The sequence below is a fragment of the Salmo salar genome, chromosome ssa01 (genome assembly GCF_905237065.1).
Source record: "Salmo salar chromosome ssa01, Ssal_v3.1, whole genome shotgun sequence".
NCBI classification, from domain to species: domain Eukaryota; kingdom Metazoa; phylum Chordata; class Actinopteri; order Salmoniformes; family Salmonidae; genus Salmo; species Salmo salar.
The window spans coordinates 149241671-149263051 of record NC_059442.1 but is presented as its reverse complement, the minus strand read 5'-3'; the positions used below and the strand labels follow the sequence as shown (position 1 = coordinate 149263051).

General features: G+C 44.3%; 1 protein-coding gene across 3 annotated transcripts in view; it reads right to left on the bottom strand.

Moving 5' to 3' along the window:
* LOC106568179 (high affinity cAMP-specific and IBMX-insensitive 3',5'-cyclic phosphodiesterase 8B) overlaps window positions 1-21381 on the bottom strand; it is a 97495-nt gene that overhangs the window by 3338 nt on the left and 72776 nt on the right. For all 3 annotated transcript variants that reach the window (XM_014138304.2, XM_014138285.2, XM_014138313.2), the window contains exons 11-21: window positions 19079-19118; window positions 18784-18861; window positions 17169-17245; window positions 15462-15626; window positions 14934-14991; window positions 6894-7017; window positions 4933-5131; window positions 3842-4059; window positions 3368-3506; window positions 2358-2525; window positions 359-488 (exon numbers count right to left, since the gene is read on the bottom strand). In XM_014138304.2, coding sequence (XP_013993779.1) covers window positions 359-488; window positions 2358-2525; window positions 3368-3506; window positions 3842-4059; window positions 4933-5131; window positions 6894-7017; window positions 14934-14991; window positions 15462-15626; window positions 17169-17245; window positions 18784-18861; window positions 19079-19118 — 1396 coding nt within the window. The remainder of the gene's footprint in view (window positions 1-358; window positions 489-2357; window positions 2526-3367; window positions 3507-3841; window positions 4060-4932; window positions 5132-6893; window positions 7018-14933; window positions 14992-15461; window positions 15627-17168; window positions 17246-18783; window positions 18862-19078; window positions 19119-21381) is intronic.

Genomic DNA, 21381 nt, shown 5'->3' with positions numbered 1-21381 from the left:
TTCGTCTGGCTCCCATCGCCTCCCTCCCTCCCTCCTCTTTGCCCCTTTCGTCTGGCTCCCATCGCCTCCCTCCCTCCCTCCTCTTTGCCCTTTCGTCTGGCTCCCATCCCCTCCCTCCCTCCCCCTTTCTCCTCTTCACCCCTTCGTTTGGCTCCCATCCCCTTCTCCCTCCCTCTCTATTTCCGCTGGGCTACTGTGCTCTACTGTGACGGGAAAAGGGAGGCTCTACCTCTTTTACAGGGATGGAGGAAGTAGAAGAGAGGAGGAGAGGCCTGGGAAAGTTGGGATCCGTGTTCCGTCCCCCTCCCAGTGGATCCCCTGTGCCCTTCTAACCTCGGCACCGTGTGTGTGTTCTTACCATCCCAGGCGTCAAACATGTCTGTGATGAAGTAGTCTATGAAGGAGATCTGAGACTTGGGGATACTGCAGGTATTCCTGTCAAATACAGGCATGACCACCGGTAGAGCCTCTCTCTTCTCCTCGTCAGTCTGAAACACACATAGATTCACACAGGTTAACACACACACACACACACACACACACACACACACACACACACACACACACACACACACACACACACACACACACACACACACACACACACACACACACACACACACACACACACACACACACACACGTTAACTGACCCCCCCACACACTATAGTATTTACAATATGTACATACTCACAACACACATGCATTTCCTGGATGCCAAAAGGTAGTGCCACAAGGTCAGACAGAGAGGAAGACAAAGAGAGAGAGAGAGAGAGAGAGAGAGAGAGAGAGAGAGAGAGAGAGAGAGAGAGAGAGAGAGAGAGAGAGAGAGAGAGAGAGAGAGAGAGAGAGAGAGAGAGAGAGAGAGAGAAAGAGAGAGCGAGAGAGAGAGAAGGGAGGGGGCAGATTTATAGGTGCACACGGATACACTACATGACCAAAGGTTTGTGGACACCTGCTCGTCAAACATCTCATTCCAAAATCATGGGCATTAATATGGAGTTGATCCCCTCTTTGCTGCTATAACAGCCTCCACTCTTCTGGGAAGGCTTTCCACTAGATGTTGGAACATTGCTGCGGGGCCTTCCATTCAGCTTCAAGAACATCAGTGAGATCGGGCAATTAGGCCTGGCTTGCAGTCTGCGTTCCAATTCATCCCAAAGGTGTTCAATGGGGTTGAGGTCAGGGCTCTGTGCAGGGCAGTCAAGTTCTTCCACACTTATCTCGACAAACCATTTCTGTATGGGCCTTGCTATGTGCACAGGGGCATTGTCATGCTGAAACAGGAAAGGGCCTTCCCCAAACTGTTGCCACAAAGTTGGAAGCACAGAATCGTTTAGAATGTCATTGTATACTGTAGCGTTAAGATTTCCCTTCACTGGAACTAAGGGGCCTAGCCCGAACCATGAAAAACAGCCCCAAGCCATTATTCCTCCTCCACCAAACTTTACAGTTGGCCCTATGCATTCAGGCAGGCAGTGTTCTCCTGGCATCCGCCAAACCCAGATTCATCCGTCAGACTGCCAGATGGTGAAGCGTAATTCCTCACTCCAGAGAACGTGTTTCTACTGCTCCAGAGTCCAATGGTGGCGAGCTTTACACCACTCCAGCCAGCGCTTGGCATTACACATAGTGATCTTAGGCTTGTATGAGGCTGCTCGGCCATGGAAACCCATTTCATGAAGCTCCCAACGAACAGTTATTTTGCTTACATTGTTTCATGAGGCAGGTTGGAACTCGGTAGTGAGTGTTGCAACCGAGGACAGACAATTTTTATGCGCTATATATTTCAGTTCTTGGCGGTCCCATTCTGTGAGCTTGTGTGGCCTACCACTTTGTGGCTGAGCCGTTGTTGCTCCAAGACGTTTCCAATTCACAATAACAGCACTTACAGTTGACCGGGTCAGCTCTAGCAGGGCAGAAATTTGACAAACTAACTTGTTGGAAAGGTGGCATCCTATGACGGTGCCGTGTTGAAAGTCACTGAGCTCTTCAGTAAGGCCATTCTACTGCAAATGTTTGTCTACGGAGATTGCATGGCTGTGTGCTCTATTTTATACACCTTTCAGCCGAATTCACTAATGTGAAGGGGTGTCTACATACTTTTGTACATATATTGTAGCTGAGTAGGCAGTTGTTAAGGTCAGGATTGCCAGCTGCAAACTCCTATAGCACCAGAACAGTCTGAGCAGCAATGACACACTCCCCATTCCTCATTCTAACCCCTCGCTGTCCCCTTCCCCCTCTCCGTTCCTTTACCTTCTGCCCTGTTACCCTTTAATCCCACATTTAACATATAGCCATCCCCTCCTCCAGCAGCCCTCTCTTCCTCCTTCCATCCCTGTCAGCCCGCTCACCTGGGAAAAGTACTCCTCAGAGATGCGTCCGGCCCATTCTATGCAGAGCTCCAGAGGTCTACAGGGGTTGGCCACATCAGCACACTTTATCATCATCCTCTTAATCAGCAGCCGGTTCTCTGGACTGTTCCTGATGCTGGCTGGACCCTCGCTGTCACTGCCTTCACTCTGTTACAGAGAAACACACACACACACACACACACACACACAAGGTCAAAGACACACACACACACACACACGTTTCGATGCACACACAATCAGTCAGAAACACACACACACACACACAGGTCACACACACACACACACACACACACACACACACACACACACACACACACACACACACACACACACACACACACACACACACACACACACACACACACACACACACACTTACACACACACACACACACACACACACACACACACACACACACACACACACACACACACACACACACACACACACACACTATGGTATACATCAGTAAAGGCTGGTGGGAGGAACTATAGGAGGACGGGCTCATTGTAATGACTGGAATGGAATGAATGGAACGGAGTCAAACGTGGTTTCCATAAGTTATACATAATGTTGGCCTGCCCCTTCAACTTGCTCCTCTCACAGATTATTTAGTTGCTTTGTGATATTATTTTAGTAGTAGTAGGGTTGAGATAGAATCAGGCCAGACAGGCTGCTGCCCACGAGGCCAATGATTGCAAATCTTAGATAGGGGCTTCAAACTGGAGCCACATGCTCTGAATAGAGTATTTTCCACTAGAACTCTCCATTGTTGAATGTCAAAATATTTAGCCTTTTATTTCTATTTTCTCATTAATGCTCATTGAATATACTGTATTTAAGAACTAAAACTGTTTCTATCTCTTCTGTTCCCACTCAATTGGCTAATGTTAACAACCATCTTTATTATGTAATAATAAACTACACATGCACATGGACGCTAGCACAAACACACAAACATATACACTGACAAGGGGCTGTGTCTTACATTTGAACTGGGCTCCTCGATGGCAGCCATTGGTTTGTTGATGCTGTTGGCAAACTTGTTGACGTGTTCAAAATGACGGGTCATCTCTGTAGCCAGCACCATGTCTATGATTGCCTGCCTCAACGTCCTAAACTGAGTCCTAATATAAACACACAGAGAGGAACTTACAGGACCAGGATAGTCAACTGTTCTCACTGTTTTCCAAGAGGTTCTAGGTCCACAAAAACCTACAAGTTAATCACATCACATGATATGTTCCAGGGTAATAACCCAACATGCTCCATATCTGTCGCCAGTGGTTATGTGGTCTCTCTGACGGCTTAGAGTAAGGCATGTCAATTCATTATTTTAACAAGCACTTAGCCTGGTCCCAGATCGGTCTGTGCACAAACAGACCTGGGACCAGGCTAGCAAGCACTCAAAGCTCCAGGTGGAAACCATTATTTTCTCTCCTATACTCTCTCCTGACTGTACCTGTCGATGTTTTTGAAGATGTTGCTCTTGATATCCCTGACGGTGAGTTGGAAGGCGAGGGCGGCATGGTGACTCTCCAACACTGCAGTGTCGTTATACAGGATGGCCAGCTCACTTCCTGCATTACACAGGAAGCTGTTGGTCCTCCCTGGGTGGTCCACATCATGGACCGTCGCCGCGATCAACGCAGCCACCTCGTCCAGCTGGTCCAGACTGCCCTGAGAACACATGACACAACCAGGAAGTAGTGTTAGTAAACTAAAACTCCCATGAGCCCCGGGAGACATATAGCAATCAGGAAGTGACATCAGTGTCAAACTTCCACAGAAGCACAGATAATAGAAAAAATGTAGTAGGGAGCTCAGTTTCCTACGACTTTTACAATCTACAGTTTCTCTTAATAGAAAATCATATGCACCTATGAATCAGTGATGGGACTGAGACCGCAAAATCATTTTGGGAGTTAGACTTTTAGACCAGGTTTTTTTGTTGTTGAAATTGTGCATAAAATATAAATACTGCCTAGTCTCTCTCAGCATAACCTCATAGTCAACAAATGAATAATACCAAATAATGCACGCCATGCAAACTAATAATAATCACTAGCAAATGTTCACTTTATGACAAGGAGAGGAGATATTTATTGGAGGGGAGAAGCAGGGAGAAAAGAGAGGGAAAGTATGAGGATCTCAATGCCCTCAAGGCAAAACACTTATTGACTGAGTCAAATATGAGAACAAGACCGAAGCTATAAAAATATCCCCATTCCAACTCTCACTGGTCACTGACATACATTCACCTCCTGCAAAGCAAAGAAAACTGCTACTCTACTCTACTCTACTCTACTCTACGCACGCACACACACACACACTATTGAAAACACTTCGCAGTGAATTACGTAGTAGATCAACTTATCAATCAATCAGCACATTGATATGGCAGGCGAAATATTGTAATTTAGTAATTTCATTTGTGTTCATAAGCGGTGTACGCATATCCAACAACTGTCCAACCAGAAGATCTTCTTCGGGTTGGTGTGGGGTTGTGGTAGGAGTTGTGTGTGTGTATGCTGGTATGTGTGTTTGGTATACCTTGACCTTCTCCTTGCGTAGGAAGTAGGCAGTAGCGTGGAGGACGTCGGCGGCGTGGGTGGAGTTGTGGTAGGAGTTGGAGGCGTGGTAGTTAGCCTCTATGACCTGGAGCCAACAGCGTAGCGTAGCCTCGCTGCAGCTCAGGAACTCACACACACTGAAGCGAGAAAAGATCTTCAAGCCCAGGTAGGTCAGAGGTCTGTTGGGATGACAGAGAGAGGACAGGGAGGTAGATGAGTGATACAGGGAGGATGTTCTTTCCCTTCTGTATTGGTGTACACTTAATACACCAAACATTAGGAACACCTTCCTAATATTGAGTTGCAGCCTCTCTTTTGCCCTCAGAACAGCCTCAGTTCGTCGTGGCATGGACTCAACAAGGTGTCAAAAGCGTTCCACAGGGATGCTGGCCCATGTTGACGCCAATGCTTCCCACAGTTCTGTCAAGTTGGCTGGATGTCCTTTGGGTGGTGGACCATTTTTGATATAGATGGGAAACTGTTGAGCGTGAAAAACTCCAGCAGCTCTGCAGTTCTTGACACAAAATGGCACCTACCACCATACCCTGTTCAAAGGCTTAAATATTTAGTCTTGGCCATTCACCCTCTGAATGGAACACATGCACAATCCATGTCTCAGGTGTCTCAAGACTAAGAAATACTACTTTAACCTGTCTCCTCCCCTTCATCTACACTGATTGAAGTGGATTTAACAGGTGACATCCATAAGGGATCATAGCTTTCATCTGGTCAGTGTATGTCATTGAAAGAGCAGGTGTTCATAATGTTTTGTATACTGAGTGTATTGTAACCTCTATCTTCACTTTCCCTTAACCCCCTAACAACCTATCCCTCTCTTACTCATCACCACTTCCCTCAACTGTCCATCTCCTGTCCCCTCTCTCTTTCCTTCTCTCTCTCCTCCCCCCTCTCCCTCCATACCTCTTACAGGTGGCAGCCTCCAGCTCCTGTCCTCTCACTCTCTCCACCCCCCTCTCCCTCTCCTCCCTCTCCCTCCATACCTCTTACAGGTGGCAGCCTCCAGCTCCTGTCCTCTCACTCTCTCCGCCCCCCTCCCCCTCTCCCTCCATACCTCTTACAGGTGGCAGCCTCCAGCTCCTGTCCTCTCGCTCTCTCCGCCCCCCTCTCCCTCTCTCCCTCTCCCTCCATACCTCTTACAGGTGGCAGCCTCCAGTTCCTGTCCTCTCGCTCTCTCCGCTCCCCTCTCCCTCTCTCCCTCTCCCTCCATACCTCTTACAGGTGGCAGCCTCCAGTTCCTGTCCTCTCGCTCTCTCCGCCCCCCTCTCCCTCCATACCTCTTACAGGTGGCAGCCTCCAGCTCCTGTCCTCTCACTCTCTCCGCCCCCCTCCCCCTCTCCCTCCATACCTCTTACAGGTGGCAGCCTCCAGTTCCTGTCCTCTCGCTCTCTCCGCTCTCTCCTCCCTCTCCCTCCATACCTCTTACAGGTGGCAGCCTCCAGCTCCTGTCCTCTCGCTCTCTCCACCCCCCTCTCCCTCTCCCTCCATACCTCTTACAGGTGGCAGCCTCCAGTCCCTGTCCTCTCGCTCTCTCCGCCCCTCTCTCCCTCTCCCTCCATACCTCTTACAGGTGGCAGCCTCCAGCTCCTGTCCTCTCACTCTCTCCGCCCCCCTCTCCCTCTCCCTCCATACCTCTTACAGGTGGCAGCCTCCAGTCCCTGTCCTCTCGCTCTCTCCGCCCCTCTCTCCCTCTCCCTCCATACCTCTTACAGGTGGCAGCCTCCAGTTCCTGTCCTCTCGCTCTCTCCGCCCCCCTCTCCCTCTCCCTCCATTCCTCTTACAGGTGGCAGCCTCCAGCTCCTGTCCTCTCGCTCTCTCCGCCCCTCTCTCCCTCTCCCTCCATACCTCTTACAGGTGGCAGCCTCCAGTTCCTGTCCTCTCGCTCTCTCCACCCCCTCTCCCCCTCTCCCTCTCCCTCCATACCTCTTACAGGTGGCAGCCTCCAGCTCTAGGATATTAAAGTCCCATTGGTCCTCGTCGTCCAGCATCTCAGCGATGACCGGAGGGATGTCATTCAGCGTTACTGGGATGGCCAGCTGACTCATATCTGGAGACGCACAAACACACACAGATTGAAAAAACAGCTAGCTGGAGCTTGTTTGGGAAGTTGACTGGATATGCCCTCACCTGCTAGTAACTTCTAGTGATTCACTAAGATCTGCCCACTATAGTGTTGTTCTGTAAGAACGTGATCTTAAGGCCCATAACTGTGCTCTTGTTTGTCACCACACACACAAACGCGGACACAGCTGTTTCCATTTGAAGTGGTTTTATGTGTGTTTATATTTGCTGGACACATATACTTCAGTTAGGAACAACATGTGAAAGTCCATACACTTCAAATTGTATTTGTCACATGCGCCGAATATAACAGGTGTAGTAGACCTTACCGTAAAATGCTTACTTACAAGCCCTTAACCATAAATAGAGTTAAGAAAAGTGACTATGCATAGATATTAAACAGCGAGTAGCAGCAGTGTAAAAATACACTTCAGTTAGAAACAGCATGTGAAAGTCCCTACACTTCAGTAAGGAACAGCATGTGAAAGTCTATACACTTCAGTTAGGAACAGCATGTGAAAGTCTATACACTTCAGTTAGGAACAGCATGTGAAAGTCTATACACTTCAGTTAGGAACAGCATGTGAAAGTCTACACTTCAGTTAGGAACAGCATGTGAAAGTCTATACACTTCAGTTAGAAACAGCATGTGAAAGTCTATACACTTCAGTTAGGAACAGCATGTGAAAGTCCCTACACTTCAGTTAGGAACAGCATGTAAAAGTCCCTACACTTCAGTTAGGAACAGCATGTGAAAGTCCCTACACTTCAGTTAGGAACAGCATGTGAAAGTCCCTACACTTCAGTTAGGAACAGCATGTGAAAGTCTATACACTTCAGTTAGGAACAGCATGTGAAAGTCCCTACACTTCAGTTAGGAACAGCATGTGAAAGTCTATACACTTCAGTTAGGAACAGCATGTGAAAGTCTATACACTTCAGTTAGGAACAGCATGTGAAAGTCCCTACACTTCAGTAAGGAACAGCATGTGAAAGTCCCGTCACTTCAGTTAGGAACAGCATGTGAAAGTCCCTACACTTCAGTTAGGAACAGCATGTGAAAGTCCCTACACTTCAGTTAGGAACAGCATGTGAAAGTCCCTACACTTCAGTTAGGAACAGCATGTGAAAATCCCTACACTTCAGTTAGAAACAGCATGTGAAAGTCCCTACACTTCAGTAAGGAACAGCATGTGAAAGTCTACACTTCAGTTAGGAACAGCATGTGAAAGTCTATACACTTCAGTTAGGAACAGCATGTGAAAGTCTATACACTTCAGTAAGGAACAGCATGTGAAAGTCTATACACTTCAGTTAGGAACAGCATGTGAAAGTCTATACACTTCAGTTAGGAACAGCATGTGAAAGTCTATACACTTCAGTTAGGAACAGCATGTGAAAGTCTATACACTTCAGTAAGGAACAGCATGTGAAAGTCTATACACTTCAGTTAGGAACAGCATGTGAAAGTCTATACACTTCAGTAAGGAACAGCATGTGAAAGTCTATACACTTCAGTTAGGAACAGCATGTGAAAGTCCCTACACTTCAGTTAGGAACAGCATGTGAAAGTCTATACACTTCAGTTAGGAACAGCATGTGAAAGTCCCTACACTTCAGTTAGGAACAGCATGTGAAAGTCTATACACTTCAGTTAGGAACAGCATGTGAAAGTCTATACACTTCAATTAGGAACAGCATGTGAAAGTCTATACACTTCAGTAAGGAACAGCATGTGAAAGTCTATACACTTCAGTTAGGAACAGCATGTGAAAGTCCCTACACTTCAGTAAGGAACAGTATGTGAAAGTCTATACACTTCAGTTAGGAACAGCATGTGAAAGTCCCTACACTTCAGTTAGGAACAGCATGTGAAAGTCTATACACTTCAGTTAGGAACAGCATGTGAAAGTCTATACACTTCAGTAAGGAACAGCATGTGAAAGTCTATACACTTCAGTTAGGAACAGCATGTGAAAGTCTATACACTTCAGTAAGGAACAGCATGTGAAAGTCTATACACTTCAGTTAGGAACAGCATGTGAAAGTCCCTACACTTCAGTTAGGAACAGCATGTGAAAGTCTATACACTTCAGTTAGGAACAGCATGTGAAAGTCTATACACTTCAGTTAGGAACAGCATGTGAAAGTCTATACACTTCAGTTAGGAACAGCATGTGAAAGTCTATACACTTCAGTTAGGAACAGCATGTGAAAGTCTATACACTTCATTTAGAAACAGCATGTGAAAGTCCCTACACTTCAGTTAGGAACAGCATGTGAAAGTCCCTACACTTCAGTTAGAAACAGCATGTGAAAGTCTATACACTTCAGTTAGGAACAGCATGTGAAAGTCTATACACTTCAGTTAGGAACAGCATGTGAAAGTCTATACACTTCAGTAAGGAACAGCATGTGAAAGTCTATACACTTCAGTTAGGAACAGCATGTGAAAGTCTATACACTTCAGTAAGGAACAGCATGTGAAAGTCCCTACACTTCAGTAAGGAACAGCATGTGAAAGTCTATACACTTCAGTAAGGAACAGCATGTGAAAGTCTATACACTTCAGTTAGGAACAGCATGTGAAAGTCCCTACACTTCAGTTAGGAACAGCATGTGAAAGTCTATACACTTCAGTTAGGAACAGCATGTGAAAGTCCCTACACTTCAGTAAGGAACAGCATGTGAAAGTCCCTACACTTCAGTTAGGAACAGCATGTGAAAGTCTATACACTTCAGTTAGGAACAGCATGTGAAAGTCTATACACTTCAATTAGGAACAGCATGTGAAAGTCTATACACTTCAGTAAGGAACAGCATGTGAAAGTCTATACACTTCAGTTAGGAACAGCATGTGAAAGTCCCTACACTTCAGTAAGGAACAGTATGTGAAAGTCTATACACTTCAGTTAGGAACAGCATGTGAAAGTCCCTAAACTTCAGTTAGGAACAGCATGTGAAAGTCTATACACTTCAGTTAGGAACAGCATGTGAAAGTCTATACACTTCAGCAAGGAACAGCTTGTGAAAGTCTATACACTTCAGCAAGGAACAGCATGTGAAAGTCTATACACTTCAGTTAGGAACAGCATGTGAACGTCTATACACTTCAGTTAGGAACAGCATGTGAAAGTCTATACACTTCAGTAAGGAACAGCATGTGAAAGTCCCTACACTTCAGTAAGGAACAGCATGTGAAAGTCTATACACTTCAGTAAGGAACAGCATGTGAAAGTCTATACACTTCAATTAGGAACAGCATGTGTAAGTCCCTACACTTCAGTTAGGAACAGCATGTGAAAGTCTATACACTTCAGTTAGGAACAGCATGTGAAAGTCCCTACACTTCAGTAAGGAACAGCATGTGAAAGTCCCTACACTTCAGTTAGGAACAGCATGTGAAAGTCTATACACTTCAGTTAGGAACAGCATGTGAAAGTCTATACACTTCAATTAGGAACAGCATGTGAAAGTCTATACACTTCAGTAAGGAACAGCATGTGAAAGTCTATACACTTCAGTTAGGAACAGCATGTGAAAGTCCCTACACTTCAGTAAGGAACAGTATGTGAAAGTCTATACACTTCAGTTAGGAACAGCATGTGAAAGTCCCTACACTTCAGTTAGGAACAGCATGTGAAAGTCTATACACTTCAGTTAGGAACAGCATGTGAAAGTCTATAAACTTCAGCAAGGAACAGCATGTGAAAGTCTATACACTTCAGTTAGGAACAGCATGTGAAAGTCTATACACTTCAGTTAGGAACGGCATGTGAAAGTCTATACACTTCAGTTATGAACAGCATGTGAAAGTCCCTACACTTCAGTAAGGAACAGCATGTGAAAGTCCCTACACTTCAGTAAGGAACAGCATGTGAAAGTCCCTACACTTCAGTTAGGAACAGCATGTGAAAGTCCCTACACTTCAGTTAGGAACAGCATGTGAAAGTCTATACACTTCAATTAGGAACAGCATGTGAAAGTCCCTACACTTCAGTTAGGAACAGCATGTGAAAGTCTATACACTTCAGTTAGGAACAGCATGTGAAAGTCTATACACTTCAGTAAGGAACAGCATGTGAAAGTCCCTACACTTCAGTAAGGAACAGCATGTGAAAGTCCCTACACTTCAGTTAGGAACAGCATGTGAAAGTCCCTACACTTCAGTTAGGAACAGCATGTGAAAGTCTATACACTTCAATTAGGAACAGCATGTGAAAGTCCCTACACTTCAGTTAGGAACAGCATGTGAAAGTCTATACACTTCAGTTAGGAACAGCATGTGAAAGTCTATACACTTCAGTTAGGAACAGCATGTGAAAGTGTATACACTTCAATTAGGAACAGCATGTGAAAGTCTATACACTTCAGTAAGGAACAGCATGTGAAAGTCTATACACTTCAGTTAGGAACAGCATGTGAAAGTCTATACACTTCATTAAGGAACAGCATGTGAAAGTCTATACACTTCAGTTAGGAACAGCATGTGAAAGTCCCTACACTTCAGTAAGGAACAGCATGTGAAAGTCTATACACTTCAGTTAGGAACAGCATGTGAAAGTCTATACACTTCAGTTAGGAACAGCATGTGAAAGTCTATACACTTCAGTTAGGAACAGCATGTGAAAGTCCCTACACTTCAGTTAGGAACAGCATGTGAAAGTCTATACACTTCAGTTAGGAACAGCATGTGAAAGTCCCTACACTTCAGTAAGGAACAGCATGTGAAAGTCTATACACTTCAGTTAGGAACAGCATGTGAAAGTCCCTATACTTCAGTTAGGAACAGCATGTGAAAGTCTATACACTTCAGTTAGGAACAGCATGTGAAAGTCTATACACTTCAGTTAGGAACAGCATGTGAAAGTCTATACACTTCAGTAAGGAACAGCATGTGAAAGTCCCTACACTTCAGTTAGGAACAGCATGTGAAAGTCTATACACTTCAGTTAGGAACAGCATGTGAAAGTCTATACACTTCAATTAGGAACAGCATGTGAAAGTCTATACACTTCAGTAAGGAACAGCATGTGAAAGTCTATACACTTCAGTTAGGAACAGCATGTGAAAGTCCCTACACTTCAGTAAGGAACAGCATGTGAAAGTCTATACACTTCAGTTAGGAACAGCATGTGAAAGTCCCTACACTTCAGTTAGGAACAGCATGTGAAAGTCTATACACTTCAGTTAGGAACAGCATGTGAAAGTCTATACACTTCAGTAAGGAACAGTATGTGAAAGTCTATACACTTCAGTTAGGAACAGCATGTGAAAGTCCCTACACTTCAGTAAGGAACAGCATGTGAAAGTCTCTACACTTCAGTAAGGAACAGCATGTGAAAGTCCATACACTTCAGCAAGGAACAGCATGTGAAAGTCCCTACACTTCAGTTAGGAACAGCATGTGAAAGTCTATACACTTCAGTTAGGAACGGCATGTGAAAGTCTATACACTTCAGTTAGGAACAGCATGTGAAAGTCCCTACACTTCAGTAAGGAACAGCATGTGAAAGTCCCTACACTTCAGTAAGGAACAGCATGTGAAAGTCCCTACACTTCAGTAAGGAACAGCATGTGAAAGTCCCTACACTTCAGTTAGGAACAGCATGTGAAAGTCCCTACACTTCAGTTAGGAACAGCATGTGAAAGTCTATACACTTCAATTAGGAACAGCATGTGAAAGTCCCTACACTTCAGTTAGGAACAGCATGTGAAAGTCTATACACTTCAGTTAGGAACAGCATGTGAAAGTCTATACACTTCAGTTAGGAACAGCATGTGAAAGTGTATACACTTCAATTAGGAACAGCATGTGAAAGTCTATACACTTCAGTAAGGAACAGCATGTGAAAGTCTATACACTTCAGTTAGGAACAGCATGTGAAAGTCTATACACTTCATTAAGGAACAGCATGTGAAAGTCTATACACTTCAGTTAGGAACAGCATGTGAAAGTCCCTACACTTCAGTAAGGAACAGCATGTGAAAGTCTATACACTTCAGTTAGGAACAGCATGTGAAAGTCTATACACTTCAGTTAGGAACAGCATGTGAAAGTCTATACACTTCAGTTAGGAACAGCATGTGAAAGTCCCTACACTTCAGTTAGGAACAGCATGTGAAAGTCTATACACTTCAGTTAGGAACAGCATGTGAAAGTCCCTACACTTCAGTAAGGAACAGCATGTGAAAGTCTATACACTTCAGTTAGGAACAGCATGTGAGTGTCCCTATACTTCAGTTAGGAACAGCATGTGAAAGTCTATACACTTCAGTTAGGAACAGCATGTGAAAGTCTATACACTTCAGTTAGGAACAGCATGTGAAAGTCTATACACTTCAGTAAGGAACAGCATGTGAAAGTCCCTACACTTCAGTTAGGAACAGCATGTGAAAGTCCCTACACTTCAGTAAGGAACAGCATGTGAAAGTCTGTCAGCAACACTACTATTTGCTTATTTCCTTGCGACTGCAAACACACACTAACTAAAGGTGAGGGGAGGGCTGAAAGGGCCAGCCTTGATCCATTCAACGATTGCATTTGGGACACTTGAAAGCACAACGCAACAACAACGATTTCCAATGTAGTGCTCATCTGTGTCCCTAAATTACCTAGCAACGCGGTCCTTATGATACAGGGTGAGATACATAGAGATCATATTAAATTAATTCTAATTCCTTATTCTATGGTCAGAGAAGGTAAGGTAGCTTGACAAGTGGGTTCAGAATCCTGTTCACCTAAACTCACTTCAGGCTCAGCCTCTCAGGTCTACTAAAAAAACCACATGCTGCTTCCTACAGACGATCAGGAGAGTGAGCTGTTAGTCTACACCTGTTGTTTACGAAGCATGTAACAAATACAATTAGATTTGAGAGGGCTGCACTGAGGACAATGTATTCAGCACTTCTCAGCAGTACCCTTCCACTTCTCAGAAAGAAGAAGTACATCCATTACTTCTGTATACAGTTTGTTATTAACTACATGTCAATATCATATGTCATTACCGCTCAGAACATCCTCTCATTTATCTCTCTCTGTTTCGTCCATGATTCATCATGACCAGAACAATATAAGGGGATCACGCAATGACTGCCGATGACTGCCGATGACTGCCAATGACTGCCAATGACTGCCAATGACTACCAATGAGTGCCAATGAGTGCCGATGGACGCACTTGTAGACTCCAACTGATGAAATGATCTGAGACATTTTCTAGTACTCTTCAGACAGAGGTCCATACATGAAAAGTAATGGTTTCATCAAAACTCCATAAGCCCCCAATTATGTGTAATGCGAATGAGTGCTTTAAGCTCCCAGTGTAATTTAATTAGATGAAATATTACACAAATATATCACTAAAACGTGCTATAACACAATTGAAAACATAATTAAACTCAGTTTGTGTTGTAATTAGGGTCATGTGACCGTAATTATTGTAAATTCTAGGCCCGTGTAACGCCCTGGCCATAGAGAGGGGTTTTTGTTCTTTATTTTGGTTAGGCCAGGGTGTTACATTGGGTCGGCGTTCTAAGTTCATTTTTCTATGTTTTTGTATTTCTTTGTTTTGGGCCGTGTGTGGCTCCCAATCAGGCACAGCTGTAGTTCATTGTTGCTGATTGGGAGTCACACATAAGTAGCCTGTTTTTCCTTTGGGTTTTTGTGGGTGATTGTTTCTGTTTAGAGTTTTTCCTGACAGGACTGTTTGGCTGTCGTTTTTGTTTATTTTTGTAAAGTGTTCTCTTTTCATTAAAATTCTAATGATGAACACATCCTCCGCTGCACCTTGGTCAAATTCTGACGACGGCCGTTACAGGCCCTAGTTGTAAGTAGCAGTAGTATTCTGGTAAGATAAATAAATAAAGATAATATTGATGTCATGAAACAGACTGATGCTTACTTGGAAAGGTACTTTTGGAGAAGACATACTCGTTCCCAGACAGTCTCCGTAAGCCATCCTGCAGAAGGAAAAAGACAGCAAAGCACTCTCTTCATCCATGCTGTGAAAAAAACATTTAAAAAATACCCTTTTGGTTTATCTCAAATCTGGCTAATAACAACATATTTCACATTATACAATGACATCAGCATTATAATTCATACAACGAGACATCCCACAGAAGAGGAGAGAAGAGGAGGAGATGGGAGGGGAGAGGGGAGAGCAGGGGTGTGTGTGTGTGTGTGTGTGTGTGTGTGTGTGTGTGTGTGTGTGTGTGTGTGTGTGTGTGTGTGTGTGTGTGTGCACGGGTAGCCCCTCATGAGCCCCCCTATGAGGTCGTTGGTGTGTGGGTGGAGGGGAGTATCCTAAAAACTGGTTCCAGACTTTGATTAAATGGGGACTGTGAAGGAGTGTGTGTGTATGTGTATGAGTATGAGTATGTGTGTTTGTTGGGTGTGTGCGTGTATGCGTGTGTAGCCTCTGACTCACGCTCATGAGCCCCCCGACGAGGTCGTTGGTGTGTGGGTCGTCTTCCTTGGAGGCCAGCTGAGGAGAGTAGAGCTCTGTGGTCCTCAGGATCTCCAGGACCCGGTCCAGCGCATCTGCTACTGAAACCGGACTGGACTCCTGGGCCGCGTTGATGATGTTGATCACCTGGAGATGGAGGAAGGTGGAGAGAGATAGAGTACACAGTTACATTCTATTTAAAGGGGGGCTGAACTCTGCGATTCCACATGTGTTTTCTGCTGCCCATTAAGAAAAAAACGAGATTTGGGTCTTGGGGGTGTGGTTTGATGTGGGTGTGTTATGTTGTTTGTCCCCCTTGAGTCACGGTAGCAACATTTCACCCTAAAAATAGTCATAGATAAATCAAGAAACCTGTAATTAATTTAGAAGTTTTTGCTGAGGAGGTCTTAGTCACACAATTTTACTAAGGGGTTTGGGTTTGGTGCAGTATTTCTCAAGTAACATTTTTGCATTAATACTGGCAGTGCTGCAGACAGTATCGAGTCAGCTGAGCTGCTGCTACGCTCGGGACTGATTTCTGAGAACATGTCTACAACTTCAGCAAACTGTCAAACTATTGGAAATAAAACACAACCTACATTCTGTTGATTAGTGCCCAAAATCACTAGCTAGTTCCATCTCTGTTTGTCAATGAAGCTCGCTAGTAGCTAGCAGGCACATTGAGCAGCTAGGCCACCTTAGCTAAATGAGCTTAGTCACTGGCGAGTGGCAAAGTGCTTCAGTGCCATTTTGTTTGGACAACTTTCTCACTATCTATTATCATAGTGTGCATCTGTCTGGCAATGTTCATAGTGAATCATGTTCAAAACGAGTCGCCGCTGGACACGAGGCCATTGGGTTTTCATTTTGGAACACTGTGCGCATCATATCAATTCTCATTTTGTCCAAAACAATGGCAGACTGGAGTGATCCCTATCAAACACATCGCCAAGGGGCCACTCCATAAAGGGCTTAGGGGCCAAGTGTTCTTTAAACATATCATTGGCCATGTGTTGTCTTATGCAAACAAGTCTGAGGCGCTGCGCAATGTGGACAGCATAGAAATATAATTCTATCTCTATGGTGGGCAGGTCTGTCTCACTGGCTGTACGTTCTGCTGTATGAATAGATAGAGCGCTATTAGCACAGCTGTTTCTCTGTGCATGACAATTCTCCCTAGGCGTTACCATCCTGTGTTAGAGAGATCAAAATCCAACCCTCAAATATCCAATAGATCTAGGAACATAACAGATGCACGCACGCACACACACGCACACACACGCCTAAGGGACATGTCCCTCTTCAGACAAAAGGTGTCTTTCTTTGAGCCAGTGTCAGGGAGCTCTGCATGTGATGCCATAGAAATCCTGTCTGGGGACAAATAGATAAAGCAGCTAGTCAGAGTATAAAGGAACATCATAAAGCCAAGAATAAGACTAGACTCTGGGGAGGATTTCACTTATAGCCTTATCCCAGAACTCTCATTAGAGAATTAGATGGAAGAATGGCACTACAATCAGATTTAAGTGATAATGCCTAAGAAGCCAGTGTTGGGATGATACATTGGCACAGTTGGTAATTGGTGGTGGTGTGTGTGTGTGTGTGTGTGTGTGTGTGTGTGTGTGTGTGTGTGTGTGTGTGTGTGTGTGTGTGTGTGTGTGTGTGTGTGTGTGTGTGTGTGTACTGTACCTTGGTGATGGGGGCCTCTATGGTCATAGAGTGGATCCTGGCTACAGAGGAGTACCTCCGATTCTGCAGACTGGGAGCTGGAGACAACAAGACACAGTACTGTGACATGCTCCTCTTACAGTACTGCGACATGCTCCTCTTACAGTACTGTGACATGCTCCTCTTACAGTACTGTGACATGCTCCTCTTACAGTACTGTGACATGCTCCTCTTACAGTACTGTGACATGCTCCTCTTACAGTACTGCGACATGCTCCTCTTACAGTACTGTGACATGCTCCTCTTACAGTACTGTGACATGCTCCTCTTACAGTACTGCGACATGCTCCTCTTACAGTACTGTGACATGCTCCTCTTACAGTACTGTGACATGCTCCTCTTACAGTACTGTGACATGCTCCTCTTACAGTACTGCGACATGCTCCTCTTACAGTACTGTGACATGCTCCTCTTACAGTACTGCGACATGCTCCTCTTACAGTACTGCGACATGCTCCTCTTACAGTACTGTGACATGCTCCTCTTACAGTACTGTGACATGCTCCTCTTACAGTACTGTGACATGCTCCTCTTACAGTACTGTGACATGCTCCTCTTACAGTACTGCGACATGCTCCTCTTACAGTACTGCGACATGCTCCTCTTACAGTACTGCGACATGCTCCTCTTACAGTACTGCGACATGCTCCTCTTACAGTACTGCGACATGCTCCTCTTACAGTACTGCGACATGCTCCTCTTACAGTACTGCGACATGCTCCTCTTACAGTACTGTGACATGCTCCTCTTACAGTACTGTGACATGCTCCTCTTACAGTACTGTGACATGCTCCTCTTACAGTACTGCGACATGCTCCTCTTACAGTACTGTGACATGCTCCTCTTACAGTACTGCGACATGCTCCTCTTACAGTACTGTGACATGCTCCTCTTACAGTACTGCGACATGCCCCTCTTACTGTACTGTGACATGCTCCTCTTACAGTAAAACATGTAATTGTAGTTTAAATGAACTTAATAATATCTAACAGATGTAACTTAACACACCACTGGGGCTGTGGTGGCAAGCTGCCCTGTACAATGATGCAATATGTATGTTCCTTATGAATGGAGAGGAGAAAGAACAGCCGAAAAGGAGGAGTAGAAAAAAGAGAAAATAACAGGGGAAGGGAAAATACGGAGAAGAAGAATGAAATAGAGAGAGAGAGGAGAGTGAGAGGTAGAGGACAGGAGAAGCACCACTTCAGCCCAGCTGATGAAAATAGCAGCAGCTGCGTCAGAGTGAGGAGGGGGGGGGCTTAGTGATGTCATCAGAGCCCGACACGGCTCTCTGAGGTCTCTTCTCTGACCCTCATCACCCTTTCTCTTTACTTCCTTCCTCTCTCTATCTTCTCCTCTCTCTATATCCTTCTTCTTGTCCCTTCGTTTTTATATTTCTGTCTTCCTCCATCTCCCTTGGGATCCTCACTCAGTCTTCCCATACCCCCATCTCTTATCCTTTCTCACAACTACAGACATACACACGAGCATGCATGCAAGCACGAATGCACGCGCACACACATACACTAACATACACGCACACACAGTACCCTGGTGTTCATTTATACATACTCACCATCACTGCCACGTGAGCTGATTGACCTGGCATCAACAGACTCTTTCCTCCTGTCTCTGTGACGCAGGGAGTGGCTTTCTGGGAAAAGAAAACACAGGATGACGGACTATATGACCCAGACAGACAACTGCCTCACTTCTCTTCTGTTGTTTAGTGTTGAACTTTCCAGTTGAAACAAATTGTCTGAAATCCTTATATGAAAAAAGCTCAGTGATTTGTCTCCTGAAAGTTACGTCAGAATCCTTATGATGACACAGTGAAACAACAAAGAGACAGGGACTGTACTGTAGCTTACCTGACTGGGAATGGTCTCCATCTCTGTTGATCTTATGGACCTGAGAGACAAAGAGAAGAAAGGCTTAGTTTGATATGCACCGTATCACAGAGGGAGAGAGAATTAGTAGATCTGCCTGGTGTTTTCAAAGAAAGAGTTGCTCTTGCAGTTTTATTGTGCAATGTTTCCACCCACTGCCTCCCCTGCAGTGAGAGCTAGTAACAGTGACAATATGTAACACAGTGACAATAAGTAACACAGTGAGAGCATGTTACACAGTGACAATATGTAACACAGTGAGAGCATGTAACACAGTGACAATAAGTAACACAGTGAGAGCATGTTACACAGTGACAATATGTAACACAGTGACAATAAGTAACACAGTGAGAGCATGTTACACAGTGACAATATGTAACACAGTGAGAGCATGTAACACAGTGACAATATGGAACACAGTGAGCGCATGTAACACAGTAACAATATGTAACACAGTGACAATATGTAACACAGTGACAATAAGTAACACAGTGAGAGCATGTAACACAGTGACAATAAGTAACACAGTGAGAGCATGTAACACAGTGACAATAAGTATCACAGTGAGAGCATGTTACACAGTGAAAGCAAATAACAGTGAGAGCATGTAACACAGTGACAATAAGTAACACAGTGACGAGCATGTTACACAGTGAGAGCATGTAACACAGTGAGAGCAAATAACAGTGAGAGCATGTAACACAGTGACAATATGTAAAAAAGTGACAGCATGTAACACAGTGAGAGCATGTAACACAGTGAGAGCGTGTAACACAATGAGAGCATGTAACACAGTGGCAATATGAAACAGTGAGAGCATGTAAAACAGCGAGAGCATATAACACAGTGAGAGCATGTAACACAGTAACAACATGGAACACAGTGAGAGCATGTAACACAGTGACAATATGTAACACAGTGAGAGCATGTAAAACAGTGAGAGCATGTAACACAGTGACAGCATATAACACAGTGAGAGCATGTACCACAGTAACAATATGTAACACAGTGACAGCATATAACACAGTGAGAGCATGTAACACAGTGACAATATGTAACACAGTGACAATATGTAACACAGTGAGAGCATGTAACACAGTGAGAGCATGTAACACAGTGAGAGCATGTAACACAGTGACAATATGTAACACAGTGAGAGCATGTAAAACAGTGAGAACATGTAAAACAGTGAGAGCATGTAACACAGTCAGAGCATGTAACACAGTGAGAGCATGTAACACAGTGACAATATGTAACACAGTGAGAGCATGTAAAACAGTGACAATATGTAACACAGTGACAGCATGTAACACAGTGACAGCATGTAACACAGTGACAGCATGTAACACAGTGACAGCATGTAACACAGTGACAATATGAAACACAGTGACAATATGAAACACAGTGAGAGCATGTAACACAGTAACAATATGTAACACAGTGAGAGCATGTAACACAGTGACAATATGTAACACAGTGAGAGCATGTAAAACAGTGAGAACATGTAAAACAGTGAGAGCATGTAACACAGTGACAATATGCAACACAGTGAGAGCATGTAACACAGTAACAATATGTAACACAGTGAGAGCATGTAACACAGTGACAATATGTAACACAGTGAGAGCATGTAACACAGTGACAATATGTAACACAGTGAGTGCATGTAACAGTGAGAGCATGTAAAACAGCGAGAGCATGTAAAACAGTGACAATATGTAACACAGTGACAGCATGTAACACAGTGACAATATGTAACACAGTGAGAGCATGTAACACAGTGAGAGCATGTAAAACAGTGAGAGCATGTAACACAGTGACAATATGTAACACAGTGAGAGCATGTAACACAGTGACAATATGTAACACAGTGACAATATGTAACACAGTGACAATATGTAACACAGTGACAATATGTAACACAGTGAGAGCATGTAACACAGTGAGAGCATGTAACACAGTGACAATATGTAACACAGTGACAATATGTAACACCGTGACAATATGTAACACAGTGAGAGCCTGTAAAACAGTGAGAACATGTAAAACAGTGAGAGCATGTAACACAGAGACAATATGTAACAAAGTGAGAGCATGTAACACAGTAACAACATGTAACACAGTGAGAGCATGTAACACAGTGACAATATGTAACACAGTGACAACATGTAACACCGTGACAATATGTAACACAGTGAGAGCATGTAAAACAGTGACAATATGTAACACAGTGAGAGCATGTAACACAGTGACAATATGTAACACAGTGAGAGCATGTAACACAG